General features: G+C 28.8%; 1 protein-coding gene across 2 annotated transcripts in view; it reads right to left on the bottom strand.

Moving 5' to 3' along the window:
* LOC100197921 (zinc finger FYVE domain-containing protein 26) overlaps positions 1 to 19,846 on the bottom strand; it is a 109,365-nt gene that overhangs the window by 48,222 nt on the left and 41,297 nt on the right. For both annotated transcript variants that reach the window (XM_065813966.1, XM_065813967.1), the window contains exons 16-17: positions 19,348 to 19,512; positions 2,307 to 2,814 (exon numbers count right to left, since the gene is read on the bottom strand). In XM_065813966.1, coding sequence (XP_065670038.1) covers positions 2,307 to 2,814; positions 19,348 to 19,512 — 673 coding nt within the window. The remainder of the gene's footprint in view (positions 1 to 2,306; positions 2,815 to 19,347; positions 19,513 to 19,846) is intronic.

Here is a 19,846-nt window from a genome sequence, read left to right as displayed (position 1 = left end):
TGTATTAGCATTGTTGATACTGTGTTAAGCGTTGATACCAACTCACAGTCTCAAAAATAACCTTACAGTCAAAGGACTGGCAAAGACACTGGAGTTAAGAGACAAATTCTTATTGCAGTACCAGAAGATTTGACAGAAACTCACTCCAACATTGAACAAATATGGTTACTGATTAATGCAGATAGAGTTAAACTAATTTTGGCTTGCAATATGAAAATTGCAAATATAATTTGTGGTCTTCAAACCCATTCAAGTATACATCCTTGTACATGGTGTGACATTGTGCCATCCAGTTTTGGCACTTTTTTTTAACACACACATATATACATATATATACATATAAATAAATTGTTTAATATAAATATAACTTCAAAATGTGTTCAATAAATAAATGAATTTAATAATAATAATAATAAAAAAACAAACTAACAAGAAAAGTAAAAGTTATTAACACTATGTAACACAAACTTTGTCCAAGGTTTAAAAGTACCATTCAATTGCTTCTAAAATCTGTAAAAAACCAAATTGAGCAAAAACTTCAACTTGATGACTGCATGCCAATCTTTAAAATTGCTTAGAATTTAGGAAGATTTACACGTATGCCAATCTTTGTTAATTTTTTGGCTTACTTATGCCAGTTCGCACTTATGCCAGTTTGCACTTATGCTAATTTTTTTGGCGCATTTATGTGATTTTGCACTAATGCCAGTTCACACTTATGCCTGTTTTACAACTGCTTCTCACTTACAATAGTTTGTACTTATGCCAATGTTTGCAAATTATTTTAATGCACTTATGCCAATTTGTATTTATGAAATTCACACTTATTTAGTCTCCTGGATTTGCGAGTGTAATTTAAATCATTTTCAGAAAGTAACCCAAAAATATTTTTGTCTTCAACAACAATGTTTATATATATCTTCAATTCAAAGTCTAACATATCTTGATGAAAGCACTTGTCTCGAGCAGTTTCTGAAAAAGAAACTGCTTGATGTAGCCTAACCTTATGTGCAGTTACATTTTTCTCACAGAGGACTCGGTTTTTGCGAAAAAAATGTAACTGTACCAGAGGCAAAAGAAACAAAGAAATTTTGTGAAACCACTTTGAAGACCTATGAGGAAAGGAAGTCTGCAATGACCTCCTATTAGTAGCTATAATAATTCAAAACACCATGGCAACACCTAGCAACATCTTGACAATAGTGTATTTCTCTATGAAATGTACAAAGTGATCTATCAAAATAGACAGCTTTAAAGCTCATAGATAAGTTGTCTACAAATAGTGCCAATCACCCAGAAATAGCCTTCTCTCTATATTTCCATCATTAAAATTCTACAAGATACATCTAAGCAATAAGAAGTTATTCAACCTTCAAGAGTTCTCTTGTAATATTTGCATGTGAAATACAGTGCACAGAACATGTTCTAATCTCTGACAGGCATGCATAAGTATGCCTTTTAGACATCAGATAATTTAGGACTTACTCACATGGAACACTTTTTTAATCTTTTTTTATAAATAGTCTACATAAAAAGCAAAAATGCAAACAATCTCTTGATGTCATTCAAATTAAATAATTGCTCTTCAAATACAACTTGTTTTTCCTTTATTCATCAACAGAAATATTGGTTCAAGTCACCAGTGCTTCTATACTTGTATGAACTACTTTTTGATAGTTTGAAAGATTTTAAGAAGTTCTGATAGTTCTTAAGGTTTCTTGAAAGTTTTAAAATACTCTGAAAAATTCTCAGACATTGAGGACAAATTTATCAGTTCAAAAACATTTTAGATGAATCTCAAGACAGCATGCTATATATGCAGTAAAGAGAGCAGAGAAAAACATGTAATGTTATCATCAGTTACAGTTTTTGTGGTGATAATCTAGTATTAACACATATTTAATGTAAAAAAATTTTATTTATAAAAATTTTGTAACAGTAAATCAGTTAATCTTGTAAATTAGTTAATCTTGTAAATCAGTTAGGCAGTAGCAACATTTCTGTTAAAGCATTTGAGATTTTTTACTCAGTATTCAATATGAATCAAGAGCTTTTTTGAAAACTATCAAGTTCCAAACAATTGCTGTCCCAGTCACAGAAAAGTTTCTCAAGCACAAAAAACTATTTCCTATTTATTTTCAACAAAACCAGTAAGAAAATCACACTTTTAAGCCAAGAACAAACTTTCAAGCCAAACTTCAAATAAAGGATATACTCTCAAGGACAATACAAAAACAAAATTTGTTACATAGCGTAAAAATTGACTGAAAAATTAAATAACTTCAACTAGCTTAAAAAAAATTTACCTGGTGTGGAGATTTTATCAGAATCAACTTCTTTAATATCAAGTGAAAAAGAAGCATACTTTTCTATCAAATCATCACAGTCTTTAAGAAGAGGGCGAAGCATAACTTCTGATGATCCCAACTTCCTTATAAAATTAACAACCTGATCAGCAATAGTAATTTTTGCATTCATCAATAACTGCTCTAGCAAAATATGTGGCACTGATTGTAGATGTTTGTACTCATCAGAAAATTCACAACTCATTAATTCAATACATTGAATACCAACTTTATTTTTTAAACAAGCTAATTTCAAAACAGGAGAAAGCGATTCATGTTTTAACATGTGTTCAATTACATAAAGTAAACTTTTCGAGTAATAACTTTTTGAGTCTGTTCTTTTTTTTAAAACAAGTTCACAGATAGTTAAACACATTTTTAAGTCTTTAATGTTCATTAAAACATCAAAAATGGTCAACTGGTCCGCACAGTTTTCAACTAAATAATCAAGTTTGGCTTCAATGCATTGCTAAAATTATAAATGGAAATAAAAATTATCATTTAAAAAAATAATTTTTTGTATTCAAACTCACTCCACAAAAAACTGAAGACGGCATGTAAAGAGAGCAGAGAAAAACATATAATGCTATCATCAGTGACATTTTTTGTGGCGCTAACCTAGTATTAACACATATTTAATGTAAAAAATTTTATTTATAAAAATTTTGTAACAGTAAATCAGTTAATCTTCTAAATCAGTTAGGCAGTAGCAACATTTATGTTAAAGCATTTGCGATTTTTTATATTGAATAAAGAATAGCAAAACAAAAATGATTTTAATTTGATATTGTTATTTATAGTGAGACAAAAATTTAACTCTAGTTGCAAATTGTTGACAATAATCAAATATCTTTTACAACAGTTGACATTCTTAAATAATTGTTGACATTTTTTACAATTGTTGACATTTTTTACAATAGTTGACATTCTTTTACAAAAGTTGACATTCTTTTACAATTGTTGACACTCTTTCACAATTAAATTATTGACATTCTTTTACAATTAAACTAATGACATTCTTTTACAATTAAATTGTTGACATTCTTTAACAATTTCTTTTTACAATTATTTTTACAACTATTATAATGTAAATTAGTAAAAACTGCAGTGATTTTTGTGTTGTAGTAAAAAAAAGACGCATGGAATTTAGACTTGAGTTTTTCCAGGACATAAGAATCTTTAGTTTAAATTTACCCAGAAATTCGGAACAGGTTGTTAAATTACGACACCAATGATCTTTACAAATCAAAAAATAAAATCTCTATTTTTTATCAAATTTCAATAGAACACTCAAAAACAAATTAAGACTTGAATATTAGACCCAAAAACTTAGTCAAAACAATTTTCACTAGTAAGCATTTTGTAATAGCTTTTTTTTCAAAATTTTTTAACGGAGATAAATAAACACCAAACTTTACTTGTTAACTAATCAAATTGAAGTCAGAAATTAATTGCATATTTTTGCACCCATGAAATAAAAATATTTTCTGCAAAACATCTATTTAATTTCAAAACTTTAATTGAGCGACTTCGATTTTTAGCATTATCTTTATGCAAATTTATTTTTAAATGATTAAAATTTGAAAATTTTTCATTCACTACCTAGTTAAAGTAAGATTTTATTAGTATTATTTACACAATATTATTTAGCTCATCCCTAGGAGCAATATTGTATAGCTCATCCCTAAGAGCAATATTATTTAGCTCATCCATAGAAGCAACATTATTCATCTAATTTTCAATCACATTGATATCATAAGTATACATCATCCTTATTATTTTAGCCTCCATTTTTTGCATGCTTGCACAAACTTAACGTTCTCATAATGCTAATTTTTTTACTGGATACTATCTTGAGCATGTTCTTAATAGAAACTTTTTCATGCCAAGTGTATGCACTTTCTTCAAGTTTTTCCACTTCTACCTCTTGCCTTTTCTAATTAGACTACTAGCTCTCTACATGCTGATACCCAATCATCTGCATCTTTATTCTCTACATGCCTAAACCACCCTAATCTTTGCTGACCCACCCTATCAGGTACACTTACTATTCCTAATTTCTATCTATAGTCATAAACTAAATCATAAGAGAGAAATTGAATGAAACATAAAATGCACTAGTCATCCTAAGCATTAAGCTATGTAGATGCATTATTTCTGCTAATCAAGTCAGAGTTTAAATAAAAGCCTTTGCCTATGACCAATTTCCACAAAACACCACCCAAATGGAGTTTACATCTGCTGAAAATTAGTAATTGTATTGCATTGGTAATAACATTAAATGGTGACTGGCACATATAATGAAAACACTTTGCAACAATAGGCAAGCAATGGCTAATGCAGCACAATCAACCATGAAATACCATGACAATCACACTCCAAGTAAAATTTTTAAAATGTTTCTTCTTGTCTACTATTTCTATTGTTCTAATAGTTTGAGCCATTAGATATTGTAGCAAAATGGATATTATTTATGTTTTCAGATGGTATCAAAATTATCAATATTTAATAACAACTGAGAAAAGTATCAAAACTTTTGAAAAATATAATAGGATTGTTTTGTTTTGATTTACTAATAGATAATAATAGCAATAATAATAATAAAACTCGATGAGTCAGACAGCTATCTAATTATTCACCATTATTTAAAATTTATTTGTTAATTTTAACTTCAAAATAATTCAATAAAGTAGCATTAAAAACAGTGTAATTCTGTTTAAATAGTGGAGGGTAATTTCATCCACTCATCAGATTTTTTTTAAATTTTAAGCAAAGGTTTTATCAATGAAGCACAAAAAAACTTAAAATTATGGCATTTTGAAATTTAGCCTGAATTTAATTAAAAATCCTAACTTGTTTCTCTGCTCAGCAGCCTTGTTCGTCAAGGTTTGTGCTTCAGAGTTATAGAGGTGAGAGAGGGTTGTAACCACAAATAAAGTAGGCTCCTCAACTGTAGTAACCTTCATGGCCTTGGCCTTAGCTTAATGGCCTTCATGGAGGTGAATTAACATAAATATAAAAAATAAAAAAATTTTGCTCAAGAATGCCATTTTGGGTTTTGTAGTTTATTGGTCATTTATTGATTTTAAAATGGTCAAGATAAATTTCTGTTTTGTTACTATGGGTTGTGCTTTAAGACCCAAAATTGCTTGATTCCCATTGATTCGATTTTTTTTTTTCCAATTAAAGATATGTTATGCTATCCTAATATAAAATATGATTTTGGTTGATAAAGCATAATAACAATATGCCACCTTGAATTTTGGACCAAAAATTTATTACTTGGGATCACACTCTCCATTATAGATATTTTGTAGCTGTTTTTTAAAAGTATATCAAGTTATGTCTCAAATGAAGCGAAACTATATAAAAAATTTCAAAAATAATAATCACCTTGTGAAAACCATACTGGAAAAAAAAAAACTCGTAAAAATTTAATAAAATATATAAAATGTAATATATATAATAAAAATATATAAAATGTAATAAATATAATTAAAACCTAAGATGTTTATACTGCGTAGATAAAATATAAATATAAATAAGTTCTATAAAAAATAAAACTATCAAATAACTATAAAACATTTTAAAAAATAATTAAAGAAAAAACTGTAGAGATAAAAAACTATAATAAATTTGGCCTTATTTGCTCTATACTATACTAAAAAAATTTTGATACTAATAATTGACTACCTAAATAGAAGCATTGTAGCTAGTTATTAATGTAAGGGCAACCCGCACCTGTAGGAACCATGACAGCTAGTTAAGGCAAATAGCTAAAGTAATTCTGGACCCAAGAACCAGATTAGCACTTGTTGAAGTCACAAATATTTCGTTGATGAAAGAGGAAGCTAACTTGTATAATCAACTTAAAAAATTTAACAAGAGAATACAAATTTGACTAATAGTATAGTAGAACCTCTCCTCACTTAAAGCTTTATGGCAAAAAGAGGTACAAATTTCAAAGCTAGAACTTCTGTTCTTGCTTTAGTTTGTGAAGATTTTGACTAAAGCAAAAAAGAAAAACAATATAATAATCACTCATATCAAAAGATCCAGCAACACATTAAAAAAAATAACAAATTAATTAAATAAATCTGACTCTCTACTTGAGGAGTTTGAACTTGACCAGAAATGAGTCCTTAGTCAGAATTTTATTATTCAAAACAAAAGCAAAATGATTGGTTGTTATCAAACTTACACAGAAACATCATTACACCAAAATTTTTCTTGGCATTAAAACATTATAATCTAGAGAAAATGTTTTTAAAAGATATCTCCAGCTTATAATATTTTATTGCTTATATGATCTCAAAAATATTAATGCAGATTTTAAATCTTTTTAACACAGTTGAATTTACATTCAAAATAGAGGAGCAAAACCTCTTTAAAGTATGTACAAAAACTTGTGAACACCTGTTACAATCTTTGTGAACACCTGTTACAATCTCGCTAATCACTGAGAGAGACTTCACTAGAAAAAACACAGCAGCAATTAAGATTGTTTGAAATTTTTAAATAGCTGAATTGCCAGGATGAAAAAGGCATGAAACAGCTTGCCAGATAATGTAGTCTACTTTCTGTCCATCAACAGCTTCAAAGTTTTTGTGAAAGAAAACTGTGAGAATTTTCAACATTTCTCTATTAGAAAAATTATTTAATATGGCAACATACGCACAGATTGCATTGGTAGAACAGTTTCCATCATTTCGCTAATAAAAGAGTGTTTACAAAGTCTAAGGCTGATGCACTTCTGAGAAACTATGCATAATAATATTTACTTTGGTAAGAATATAATATTTATGTCATATTTTTCTTGTACTTATTTTTTGTGGAGGAATATTTGATGTTAATACTTAAGTGTTATCAGCATTGTTTCATTAAGTTAAAACAACTTGCAATATCAATATAACCTATAAAGCAAGCAATGAAAATGTTTTTATTCTAAAAATTATCTTCTGGGAGGCAGGACTGCATAGATGCACACAAGGCACTACCGTGTATGAGCGGTTTGATAAATATTGACGATGAGCTTGATAATTACAAATTATGACAATTACAATTACATGGAATGTAAAATAATTTTTTTTAAAATATGTAAAATAGTTTTTTTAGAGTTTATAAAATATTTTTTTTTTAGAGTATGAAAATAGTTTTTTTTAGAGTACCAACTGTTATATTTATGTATAAAATATGGAATGATTGATATTAATTTCATATTTTATAAATTGTTGTTTTGATCCTTTTGTTCCTTACTTAATCTATTGTTTTAGTAACCAAGTCTTTGTAACCAAGATGGTTCGAAACTATAATCACGTACAAATTGACCATATACAGAAGAAAATTCTTTTTTAAGTAAGACAGAATTATAAGACTTAATATATAATAAATAACTGTAAAATAATGTCTTTTCCCTCTCAGATGAAAAATGCGCCTCCTACGTAACTTGGATTAAAACAGGAATGGAAACTTTTGTTCCTTTGTTCCATGTTAAGCCTCATTCTACTTCATGGTTTTCACCCTCTTGTGCAGCTGCTATATCCAATCGTAATCATTTTTTTCATTTTTTCAAAAGAGCAACTCTCTCGAGAATTTTTATTTTGACAACAAAGTTTATAAATAAGTAGCGGTGCAGTAAACTAATGAACAAGAGCAAGAATTAGCTAAACACCTAATTTTTCTAGTTTGTTGGGAATCAGTGAACTCTAAAAGTTTTAGATTGTTGGATGTTTGAACTTTCAGAAACAACAAACAGTCTGTTTCCTTAGATGGATTCTATAACAGATCTAGAGTCTGAAAAACAAACTCTTTCAAAAGCAAGAGAAGAAGATAAAGTTTTTCTCTTTTTTGGAGGTGGATAAAATGAAAACTTTTAGAGATATTTAGAAACACTGATGGAGGATGAATCAGCCTCAATTTACCAGAACATAAAGTAAACTCAGCATGATCTGGCCAACGCAATTTACAAACAACGCTATATCTAGGTAAAGTCCAGTGTGAGTGAGGGATACTTAAAAACCACTTTTTTTTTTTTAGAATTTTCATGTTGAAATTTGTATACAGATATATTACAATTTGAATCATAACTTGAGCAACAATTCACAGCATTTTAAAGACATCACAAACTATTTAATTTAAATTTCTTTGAAAACAGCAGCCAATATGATACAACTTTTGTAGAATGGAAATTAATCAATAAAACTTGTATCAATTTTTTTTTTTTTTTACAACATTTTCTGGTATAATTTTATTTTATATATTTATTCCTTTGATAAAAATTAATAAAAAAAAAAAAACATAAACATAAAGTTTTATTGTAATGCAAATCTTGAGCAAATATATTTACTTTTTAATAATGATTTAATAATAATAATAAAAAAATAAAAAAATAACATTTTAACAAACAAAACTTTTTTTGTTTGTTAAAATTTTTTAAAGTTTGAAAGAACTGTATACATGTATGTTTGTATATATGTATGCATGTATGTATGTATGTATGTATGTATGTATGTATGTATGTATGTATGTATGTATGTATGTATGTATGTATGTATGTATGTGCGTATGTATGTATGTATGTATGTGTGTATGTATGTATGTGTGCATGTATGTATGTATGTATGTATGTATGTATGTATGTATGTATGTATGTATGTATGTATGTGTGTATGTATTTATGCATGTATGTATGTATGTATGTATGTATGTATGTATGTATGTATGTATGTATGTATGTGTGTATGTGTGTATGTGTGTATGTGTGTATGTGTGTATGTGTGTATGTATGTATGAATGTATGTATGTATGTATGTATGTATGTATGTATGTATGTATGTATGTATGTATGTATGTATGTATGTATGTATGTATGTATGTATGTATGTATGTATACATGTATTTATGTGTAAATGTATTGAAATGTCTAGTAATAGTTAATACAAACAACTTTAGTTTTTTGTTTATTGAAGAGGCCAAATGCTACAGCAAAACCATAATAATCTGATACCTTAAATATCAGTATATGAATCATAAATACCCTCTATGATTAAAGGAGATGTAAACTAAGGAAAATTCATGAACCTATTAGCAAGTTTGTTGTGTATTAGCTTTATCTAGCAGTATCATACGCAAACATAATTCAAGTAATTGACTTATGACAGTATTCAAACATTGCTTCAGCAGACCTGAAAATCAGGTCTTTGACCTGTGGTTATTTGTGGTAGTGGTGTAGTGGTAGAGTGCTAGCTTCATAAGCTAGCACTCTACCACTACACCACTACCACAACACATTTATCTTGTTTCTTCACACAGTGGCTTTGTTCATCAAGGTTTGTGTTTCAGAATTAAAAAAATTTGTGAGAGGGTTGTAACCACAATAAAGAAGCGTCATTAACTGTAACCGTTCTCTCAACCTTGGGAAGGTGAACAACATAAAAATCTATCACATGCTACCTTACAATATCTTCTTATAAAAAGTTGATGCAATAAATGCAATAAACAGAAAAAACTTCAGAAAAAACTTCAGCATGGTGACAAATTATAAACATATAAATGGATAAATCCAACATTATAGTTTATATAATCTGAAATTAGGTAAAAAGATTCCTTCAAAATCTTTTTCATGAAATAGATGACAAATGGATGAACGGAACACTGCTTCTTGCATAAATACTAACTCTGTATCTTGCCTTGTACTAGAAAAGTGTAATTCTCTGCAGGAAAATTGTCTTATCGAGAATAACTCTGAGATGCTTTAGATGGCTTGATAGTGATTTTGCAATAAATAAAAAGTCGCTTCATCAAGCCTTTCATGCAGATCTATTAATTCATTTTATGGATGATTGATTTTTAATAGTTCAGTTCAATTTATTGTTGACCAATCTTTGAAATCACTTTTAAATACTGTTGTGAAAAATATTGGGCAGCTTTTATGCTGGCACAATTAAATTATATAGACTTTCTATTTACTACTTCAAACATCATTTCAATGATTCTATGGTAAGAAGTTTCAAGGCCTGCAGTAATTCACATCAATTTCACATTTTGGTGTATTGTACACGCATGTAAAGAATGTATACTTTTTGTACCAGCAAGAATGTACCATTTGGGCCAAAGCTTGAAATACTAACGGGTGATGCGGAAGTTATCGGACAAAATAAAAACGTCAATAATTTATTTATAAATAAAAAAACAAACTACTATTATATTTTTTTTAAATAAAGCATTTATCTTTTAATAAAAATATATTATTTTTTATGTGAAAAAACACCACCATCTGCAATTGATCTCAATTTTGCTCTGACGCCTTTCATATGCGACTGTAAAAAAGTTTAAATCAATTTCTTGCAGTTTTAGTTTAATGCGATCAATCAAAACTTGCTCTGTTGAAGCTTGCCAATCTCCCTCGTAAACCTTCTGTGCCAAATGTCCCCAAAAATTTTCAATTGGTCGTGCTTGAGGCACATTTGGGGGATTGGATTCCTTATCAACGCAATAGGCATATTGGTCCATCCAATTTAGAGAATCTTTAGAATAATGAGAACTTGCTAAATCTGGCCAAAATAAATAGTTAAAGTCTCCATCATACTTGTGAATAAATGAAAGAAGTCGTTTTTATAAACATTCATTAATATAGATTGATGAATTGATCGCTACAGCCTTAGAAGTGCGAAACAATGGCTCGGACATACCACGGTCAGATATGGCTATCCACATTAATAATTTTTTTGGAAATTTCTCTTTTCCTATAAAACGAACACTTTCTGGGCATGTCTTTTTGTTGTTTGTGTAGTATCCAGAATTTCCAGGCATGTTGTCCCTTGCAAAACAAAAGTATTTTTCGTCATTGATGACTAGAAGCGATTTTGTGTTATAGAGTTGGTTAACTAGTTTCCTGCTTCTTTTCTTTACCTTTATTTGTTGTTCTATAGTGTATTTTGGAGTCTTTTCACGTTTTCTATATTTAATATTCATTTTTTTTAACTGACAACCAATTGTCGATTGATTAACACCGAATTTAATACCTATTTTTCTCTAACTGACCCTTTTTCGATTGTTGACAAGTCTCGTTAATTCGGCTTTCTTTTCTCTAGTCCAGGATGTTGGACGATCAGGGTGCTTTCTATCAGAAAACGATTGAACAGTTTCAAGTCTTTTTAGGTTATCATATATTGTTCTTGAAGCAAACCCTTCCTTTTCAAAATGATTTACAATTTTTTTTATATATATTAGGTTTATTTACAAAAAACATTTTTAGTCGCTTTTGAAAAAATTCTCGTTCAGCTGCATTTAACCTCATTTTAAATAATTGTGTTTCAAATAATAAAGTTTATATTTTATAGAACGTTTATGCCTATGCATAAAACCACAAAAACTAATTATTATGCTCAAATAATGAAATTAGGATTTGTCCGATAACTTCCGCATCACCCGTTAGAGAACTTGATTTTTTTTGTCTGTGAACTTTCTTTTATGTGCTGCATAGAGCTTCTTAAAGGGATCCTAAAATATCAAGACAAGTTGTGTTTATATTAAAGAGAATGATACAAAAAAAATGTTCGGGCTGATCTTTGTTGAGTAAAACAAAATAATGTACCAAGAAAAACTAACTTTGTTATTTTACTTGAAGCTTGCCATCTCCATGTTAATCAGTTGCTTGAAGTCTTTAAAATATACGCCCTAATCTACAGACTTAATAATTTATTCGAGCGCGTTTGATTCAAAAGAGTTTTAGTATATGACGCCATTGTAAAATTTCGATAAAAATTCTTTTTTTCATCAAATTATAGAACATTTTTTTTCCATTATAGATTACTAAAGAATTTGTTTAGTTACTTTTTATTATATAAAAAAAATTATTTTTCATTTCATTAAATCACTACTTTTTTAGTTATTTTATTTTCTAAACTTTTCAAAGTTCGCATTAAAAATATTTCAGATGCTTTAAGCTTGTCTATTGCTATAAATTATTTTAGTGTTATATTTATTGTTATTAAATGATTATTATCCTTATTAAAATTCTGTTAAAAAAATTATTTCATATTTATTTAACCTTATGAAAATTTAATTAACAGCATTTATTTGCTAAACTTTTCATAAGGTAAAAATATTCTCGAAATTCTTATTTAACCATGCAAGAGTATATTTAATGAAATTTATTCTGTAAAACATGTATTGCTTACTTTATTTTTAAAGTTGAACAATTATTGAACATGATTGAAAGTGTAGCATTATTGAGTCAACTTTAAAATTGAAATTGTTTAATGAAAAACTTTTTATTGTCAATTTTGGTAGTTTTTTGATTTGTAATTTTAAGAGATTTTAATGTAAAATACTTCGACAAATAATAAAACAAAATAATGCGACATAAATACTTGCCAAATGCGACATATAAATTGGGAAATATTAAATATGTTTTTTAATGCGCGCTGCAACACATTGACAATTTTAATCACCATCTGTCTTGAATTATATTTGCCATAAAATATTAACTATTGTTTTAATTAATAAAAAGCTGTAAATTTTCCAAGTGTAAAATCTATAAATATTTTTTAACTAAAAATTAAGAATTCAGCAAATATCTCTGTCATTTACCAAAATTCTTTATTAATTAAAAAATTTAAGAATTTGTAAAATGTCATTTCAATAGGAGAACAAAAACGCCATAGCGATATACGGCTTAGATAAAGTAGAAAAAAATTTCACATTGTTTACATAAAAAGAAAAAAGATTCAGAATATATAATAAGGTGATTTTTTACATATTTATTATAATTAAGAGTATCATAAAAATCTTAATTTTATTTGGTTCTCGCGCTATATAAAAAAACATTCTTTTGTTTAGTTTTCTATAAAATTTCAGTCATACAACTGATGATAAAGGCTTATTTTAAAAAACAAATAAAACAAAAACAAATAATATTGATTTAAAAAAAAAAATCCTACAATAACATCATTTACTAATTATTAAGTCTGTAGATTGTGGCGCATATTTTAGAGACTTAGAACAACTGGCTAACATAGAGACAGCAAGCTTCGAGTAAAACAACAAAGTTAATTTTCTTGGCATACGTTAATTATTTGATTTTACTCAAAAAAATTCAGCCCAAACATTTTTTTTATCATTCTTTTTAATATGAACACAACTTATCTTGGCACTTTGGGATCCCTTTAAAGTTAAAGAAAATTGATTATGTATATTTTTTGAAATAGTAAGATTGTCTTTATTTCCAAATGTTTGACATGAATACCCACTACCTCAGTAAAAAAAGTTTTACAAGTTTTAAAATATCTTTGCGGAAATGATGTTGTTTAACTACATTAGGACATGCTATGATGAAAGTTTCTTAAAGGTTCTTCAATTTCCTATCTCTTTCGCTTTTAAAGTGAAGGCTTGGTAGAGGTTTGCCTAAATTAAATTTTATAGGGATACTTTAGGCTCACACAAAATACTGTTAAACAATAATTTTATTGATTTAGCATAATTTCTTTCTCCATATCATCTTAAATTTTATGTCATTCCATTCTAATTCTTTTATTGATTTATTTCTACATAATAGGTGGTACTACATGATAATACATCTGGTGGACAAAGATTTCATTTGATACTACAAATTTGCCTTCACTGCATAAAGACTTTTCCTGTATCTAAATTTATTTCACAAAGACTGTATGTGAAATGAAATTAAGTCCTTTAATATCTATTGATATTAACAAAGCTATTTAATGCTGAAAGTTGTCTGGTTGTTAATTCTACACTTTCATTATTGTAATTCTCAATACTTGCAAATTTGAAAACTACAAGATGTCATTGCTAAATATCTTTTTTAGCTTTGTAATGGGTATTAGGTGGATTATAGCAATTTAGTTGCATAATACTTCAAATAAACATGTTTAGGATAAAGACGAATTTGACAAAAAATTATTGCTCAGTTTTTAAAATAATAACCTCTTTCATATTTTAAAAACTTTTAGAAATTTTTGTGTTTAGAATTAATTTGTGTTAAATATATTAAATTATGTAAAAACTTCATTAAATTTCAAATTTAAATAAAGTTACAGAGTTTTACTCATTAGTTATTACATTAAATTGTATGCATACTTGGGTGGTTCACATACCATAGCCAAAAAAATAAAAGTTATTTCTAATCAAGTGCTCATACTTTATATCACTGTTCCTTTATACATTATATCACAGTTCCTTTATATCACTGTATCAAAAGTGTCACATTTTTTGGGATACTATTATGTTTAGTACTGCCTCAAAGCACCTGAAGTTTATATGAAATATCGGTTTATGCGTTTATGCATTGCTATTGCTATGCAATACTATTATTTAATATTAACAATTGTTTTCAAATATATTGCAACAAACTTACTTATTTAAAAAAAAAAAAAACAATACATTTATAAATATTAAATATCCTATGCTGTGATAATAAATAATAAATATTAAATATTCTATGTAAATTACAAACTAGTCTGATATTTATAATTTCACAACAAGTTTCTCAAATATTCAATTTATAAGTAAAGTACTAGACATTGTTTTCAAAATTACTGAATAATACTGATCCATATTTATTTACATACTTGATAAATGTTAAAAAATAACAATGACTGTAACACATGCTATAAGTATTATTTTCTTAATTGGTGAACCACAAGATACATTTGACAGTCGAAGATTGCTAACAACTCGTGAAGTTTTGAGAGTTTATTTTCACCATCATAAGAATGAAAAACTGTCACAAAAAAAAGCTGTTAAACTTGCAATTCAACAGCTATGTGAAATTTGGGCTAAAGCAAGGGTACTAACGACTGAACTGAAAAATATCATTAGAAAATTTGAGGATTTATTAGACGGTTACCGGAACATCTGTCACAATGAAATTAGAAGAGTTGTTGTGCATATGGCCCGAAATATAGAACTTGAGCAGTCTATCAACGTGTTGTTTGACATTTCTCACCATGATTGCATGTATTTGATTACAATTGAAAAAGATAAATTGTTTTTGATCAATCTGAAAGGAAACTTCGTTCGGAGCAGGTCTGTTCAGTAGTTCTCAAGCTGAATCATCTCAATATGAGCCATCTGGAGAAGAACAGGTCAGCTTCAATAAAACTCCAAATATCTTATTATCCTCACAGCAGCAGCACAAACCTTCAGCAACCAAGATGTAACTATCCTGCTACTATCTACCAGTAGTATTCGTAAAAGCAGAAGAATGCACCGAATCCATCAAGACAGCATGAAGGCTTCATTTGCTGCTGATGGCCCCTTGGTCATCCATGTTGATGGTAAACTACTTCCAGCCATCAGTGGTGGACCAGAGAAAGAAGACCGTATCGCAATTCTGGTAACAGGTTGTCATACCAAGAAACTTCTTGCCATCCCCAAAATTGGACAGGGAACAGGACAACCGGTAGCACAGTCAACATTTGCAACTTTAATGGAGTGGAATCTGATGGAGCAGATTGGAATATCATTCGACACAACTGCATCTAAAACAGGTCATTTAAATGGATCTTGTGTTTAACTGGAGAACTGGAGAAGAAGTTATGCAAAGATCTACTCTGGCTTACTTGTAGACATCATGTGGTATATGGAGATGTGCTTAAGAATTTGTTTGGTCCAACATCTGGTCCAAATGTAGCACTATTTTGTTATTTTTAGGAATTCTGGCCTCCAGTAGACCAAGGTGATTACAAGTGTTGTATGGATAGTCGTTTAAATGCCAGTCTTGACAACCTCAAGCATGATGTGGTCATTTTCGCAAAGAATGCTCTAGCGGACAAAAAGGATGTCTTCCAAGAGAAGATTACAGAGAACTTCTTGAACTCACACTGATTTTCCTGGGACACTGTCCTCCAAGAGGTGTTAGTTTCAGAGTTCCTGGTGCATTTCATCACACGAGATGGATGTCAAAGTTGCTATGCAACTTGAAAATCTTTCTGTTTCAATACCAATTCAAACTGACAAAGCATAAAAGCAGTGCTTGCCTAGAGTTCAGTTTATTTGTCACACAGATTTATGTGAAGGCTTGGATCACATCTCCAAATGCAATGCTCCAAGCAACAAACTGAACTTCATTCAAGCCATTGCAGACTACCATTCAACTAATGATGCAGTAGCCAAGGCGGCTGCAAGTGGGATTGGACCTCACTTATGGTACTTAAGCAAAGAAATGGTACCTCTTAGCCTCTTCTCAGACATGGTGACACTGAACACAAAGCAGAAAATGGTGATTCGACTACGAGAGCACCCAGTTGGAAGAAATGAAGATTGTTCAGTCAGATATATAGGAAAAGAAAACCTCAGTATGAAAACACTCGATCATTTCATTGGACCTGCATCCCATCTGTTCATTGCAGCCCTTCAAACTGATACCTCCTTTCTGTCAGAAGATGTAGATAAGTGGCCAGAACTGCCGTCGTTCATCATTGGAAAGAACACTGTCGAATCTTTAAAAATAATCAACGATAGTTCTGAGAGGGCAATCGCTTTAGCCACTACATTCAATTCCTCAATAATTTAAACAGGAAGACCAGAAACATTATCTGTTTCAAGTTGTTGAACAACATCGTAAACGATTTCCTAACTCAAAGAAAGCTACACTACTTAATAAACATAAATAGGTGTTAGTTGTCTGTTAGTGATAGGCCTACTGCAGTTTTGACGAACATCGAACTTGTAACAAAACGTTATAAGTTAAACTCGAATATGCAAATATCACTGGACTATTATAAATAATTGTCTACTTAGTTAATTAAACAATCATATATTTACATTTTATTTACCATTGCATTTCAATAGCAAAAAGTGTGAAGTATGTTCACTTTTGACTCGAAATTTCAAATTAGCTCAAATTATGAAACTTCATGATGTTTGAGGCAGTTCTAAAATATACATTACACCAAAAAAATTTTTGTGGCCTATTTTACAAGCAAAAGGAATACAAAAAAGCAAGAGCATAAAGGTTTTGACGTGGTTCATTTTTATGAACCACCCTAATACATATTTAAGAAATCTGGAAAACACTTTGCAAAAAAAAAAAAAAACCGGAGTTTATTTCCCTCATATTTGTTTTAATTTAACTTTAAACTAATAGCTTTCCCAATTTTTTTGAAACTTTTTTTTTTTATAAGTAATGACTTAAAAAGTTTAAAAACATATATGTCAAAAATATTTATTTAAACTTGTATTAATGGAAAACTTTTTAGAAATCAGGAAAAACTATTATTTTTTTACGCGAATTTTGTATATATTTGGAAAAAAGTAATGCCTGATATTTCAAGTAATTTTAAGTTTTAAGTAAACTTTAATATTAGAGTAATTTAATAAAAATGAAATCTAAATTTTTATGCTTGCAACCAGAGTCGTTAGTCTGTGGCCTTGGCCTTGCTTTAAGGCCAAAAATTGAGGCCTTGGCCTTGGTCTTGAGCTTGATACTGTTGGCTTTGGCTTTGAAAATTTTGGCCTTGGCCTTAATTGTTTTGGCCTTGGCCTTTGAAAAAAAAAAATTCTTATTGATTTCGTTGAATTCTGCGCATAACCTTGGTCTATTTTTACAAAATATGGTTTTATTGTCACAGCACTTGCTACTTATAGTTTTTTTTTAATAATTGGTCTTGGCAAAAATTGAAGTCTTTGATCTAGAAAATGCTTACATAGGCCTTGGCCTTGACCTTAAAACTCTTGGCCTTGGACTTGGTCTTGTAACATGTGGCCTTGGCCTTGCTACTTTTGGCCTTGTTAACAACTCTGCTTGCAATGCACTACAACATTTATTAGCAAAACTACATTTAAATATTTCTAGACTTCATTTGATATTCGAATAACATCTCCTTATTTACATGAAAAGTTATTTTCATCTTCAGGATTCAAAAATGGCCAGGCAACAATTTTTTATCATTTTTCTCCACTAGAACTTAAATTATTCTTGTAAAAGTACTGCTATAAGATCTATAATGAAAGATGTAAACCAAATGGGAATTTTTAGTCTATATAATAACAAAAAATGATCATCAAATCCATGATGGAAAACTAAGGTAAAATAATTTTAGGCTAAATTTTAGATTTTGAACCTAAAAGAGTTAAGAGCTTCAATATTATATTTTTTTATGTTTTATTAATAAGTACCAATGGTTAAAATTTAAAGATAATCTTAGCGGTGAAAAACTTTAATTTTGTAAGTGAGCGGAAAACTTTAATTTTGTAACCGGGTGGAAAACTTTAACTTTTCTTCTATTATTACCCAAAACTTACCCAACATCAGAACATAGTTGAATCCGATTAAAAATATGTTCTGCTTCTTAAAAATATTATTATATTTTATTTGATGACCTCTCCCTGGTTGATAACTTAAAATAACAAAACTTCCTTAGTTATATGCACATTTTCAATTCCTAAGAATATCTTATACAATTGAATCAAAACTGTCTTAAGTAGGGAGGCCCAACATATCTGATCTTTTCTCATATCATAGATTTTTTAGTGGCTATCTATATACATTTAATTATAGTTCTTGTGAAAATTGATTTAAAAAACAAAGAGTGGTTAGAAAAAAAACTCTATTTCTATCTAAAATTCAGGTTACCTGGACCTGCTTTCAGTTTACCTAAATCTGCTTCTAGGTTACCATGAACTGCTTCCTCTCTAGATGAATTTATGATAAATTTTTATGATAAACTTCTATCAAGATTTGTTGAGAAAAAAAATTAAATTAAAATTTGGCTTGTCTTTGAACTTAAACTAAAAACTGAAAATGAAACAAATTAAATCATTATATATCATCATACTAATTAATCTAATATTCATGTCACAGTACATGGAAACAATTCATAGAATGAAAAGTTTTTAATTACTAAACAATTGCAACTGCATCTGTTTGTATTAGGTAAAATTCTTGATGTTGAAGCTATTTGTGATTAAAGCTATTGCTCGTCTGATTGTGAATTAAAAATAACTTATTACAAAAAAATATTAAAAAAATATAACTAACCTGTAAATGTTCATTTTTCATAGAAAACAATGTTTTCCATTCATCCAATAATTCATATTTTTCAATAGAAATCAATCGAGATATTAAATTCTGAGGATTCACTTCAAACAAAACTTTAATATCATACCAAGTATCATAAAAATTAATTTTGCATGCTTTGTTAATCTAAAATTGTTCAAAACTCTTTAGATTTAATACAGTTTAATTCTGTTTAAAATTTATTTTCTTTTTGCATCATTATGATATATGGGTTCTACTGTACCATACATAATATGATAATGATACCATGCATGATGCCATATTGTACCATTCATGATATGATATTAATACCATGCATGATGCTATATTGTACCATACATGATATGAAGCATTATGTGTATAATGGTTCATATCGTGTAGGATATACATGTGTATAATATGTGTATAATGGTTCATATCATGTATGTTAAATTTAAAAAATTTATGTCATTTATGATTCTATGATAAAAAAAGCTATAAT

This window comes from Hydra vulgaris, chromosome 12 (assembly GCF_038396675.1).
Source record: "Hydra vulgaris chromosome 12, alternate assembly HydraT2T_AEP".
Taxonomy (NCBI): Eukaryota; Metazoa; Cnidaria; class Hydrozoa; order Anthoathecata; family Hydridae; genus Hydra; species Hydra vulgaris.
The sequence above is the reverse complement of the archived record's forward strand: the minus strand, read 5'-3'. Positions and strand labels throughout refer to the sequence as shown.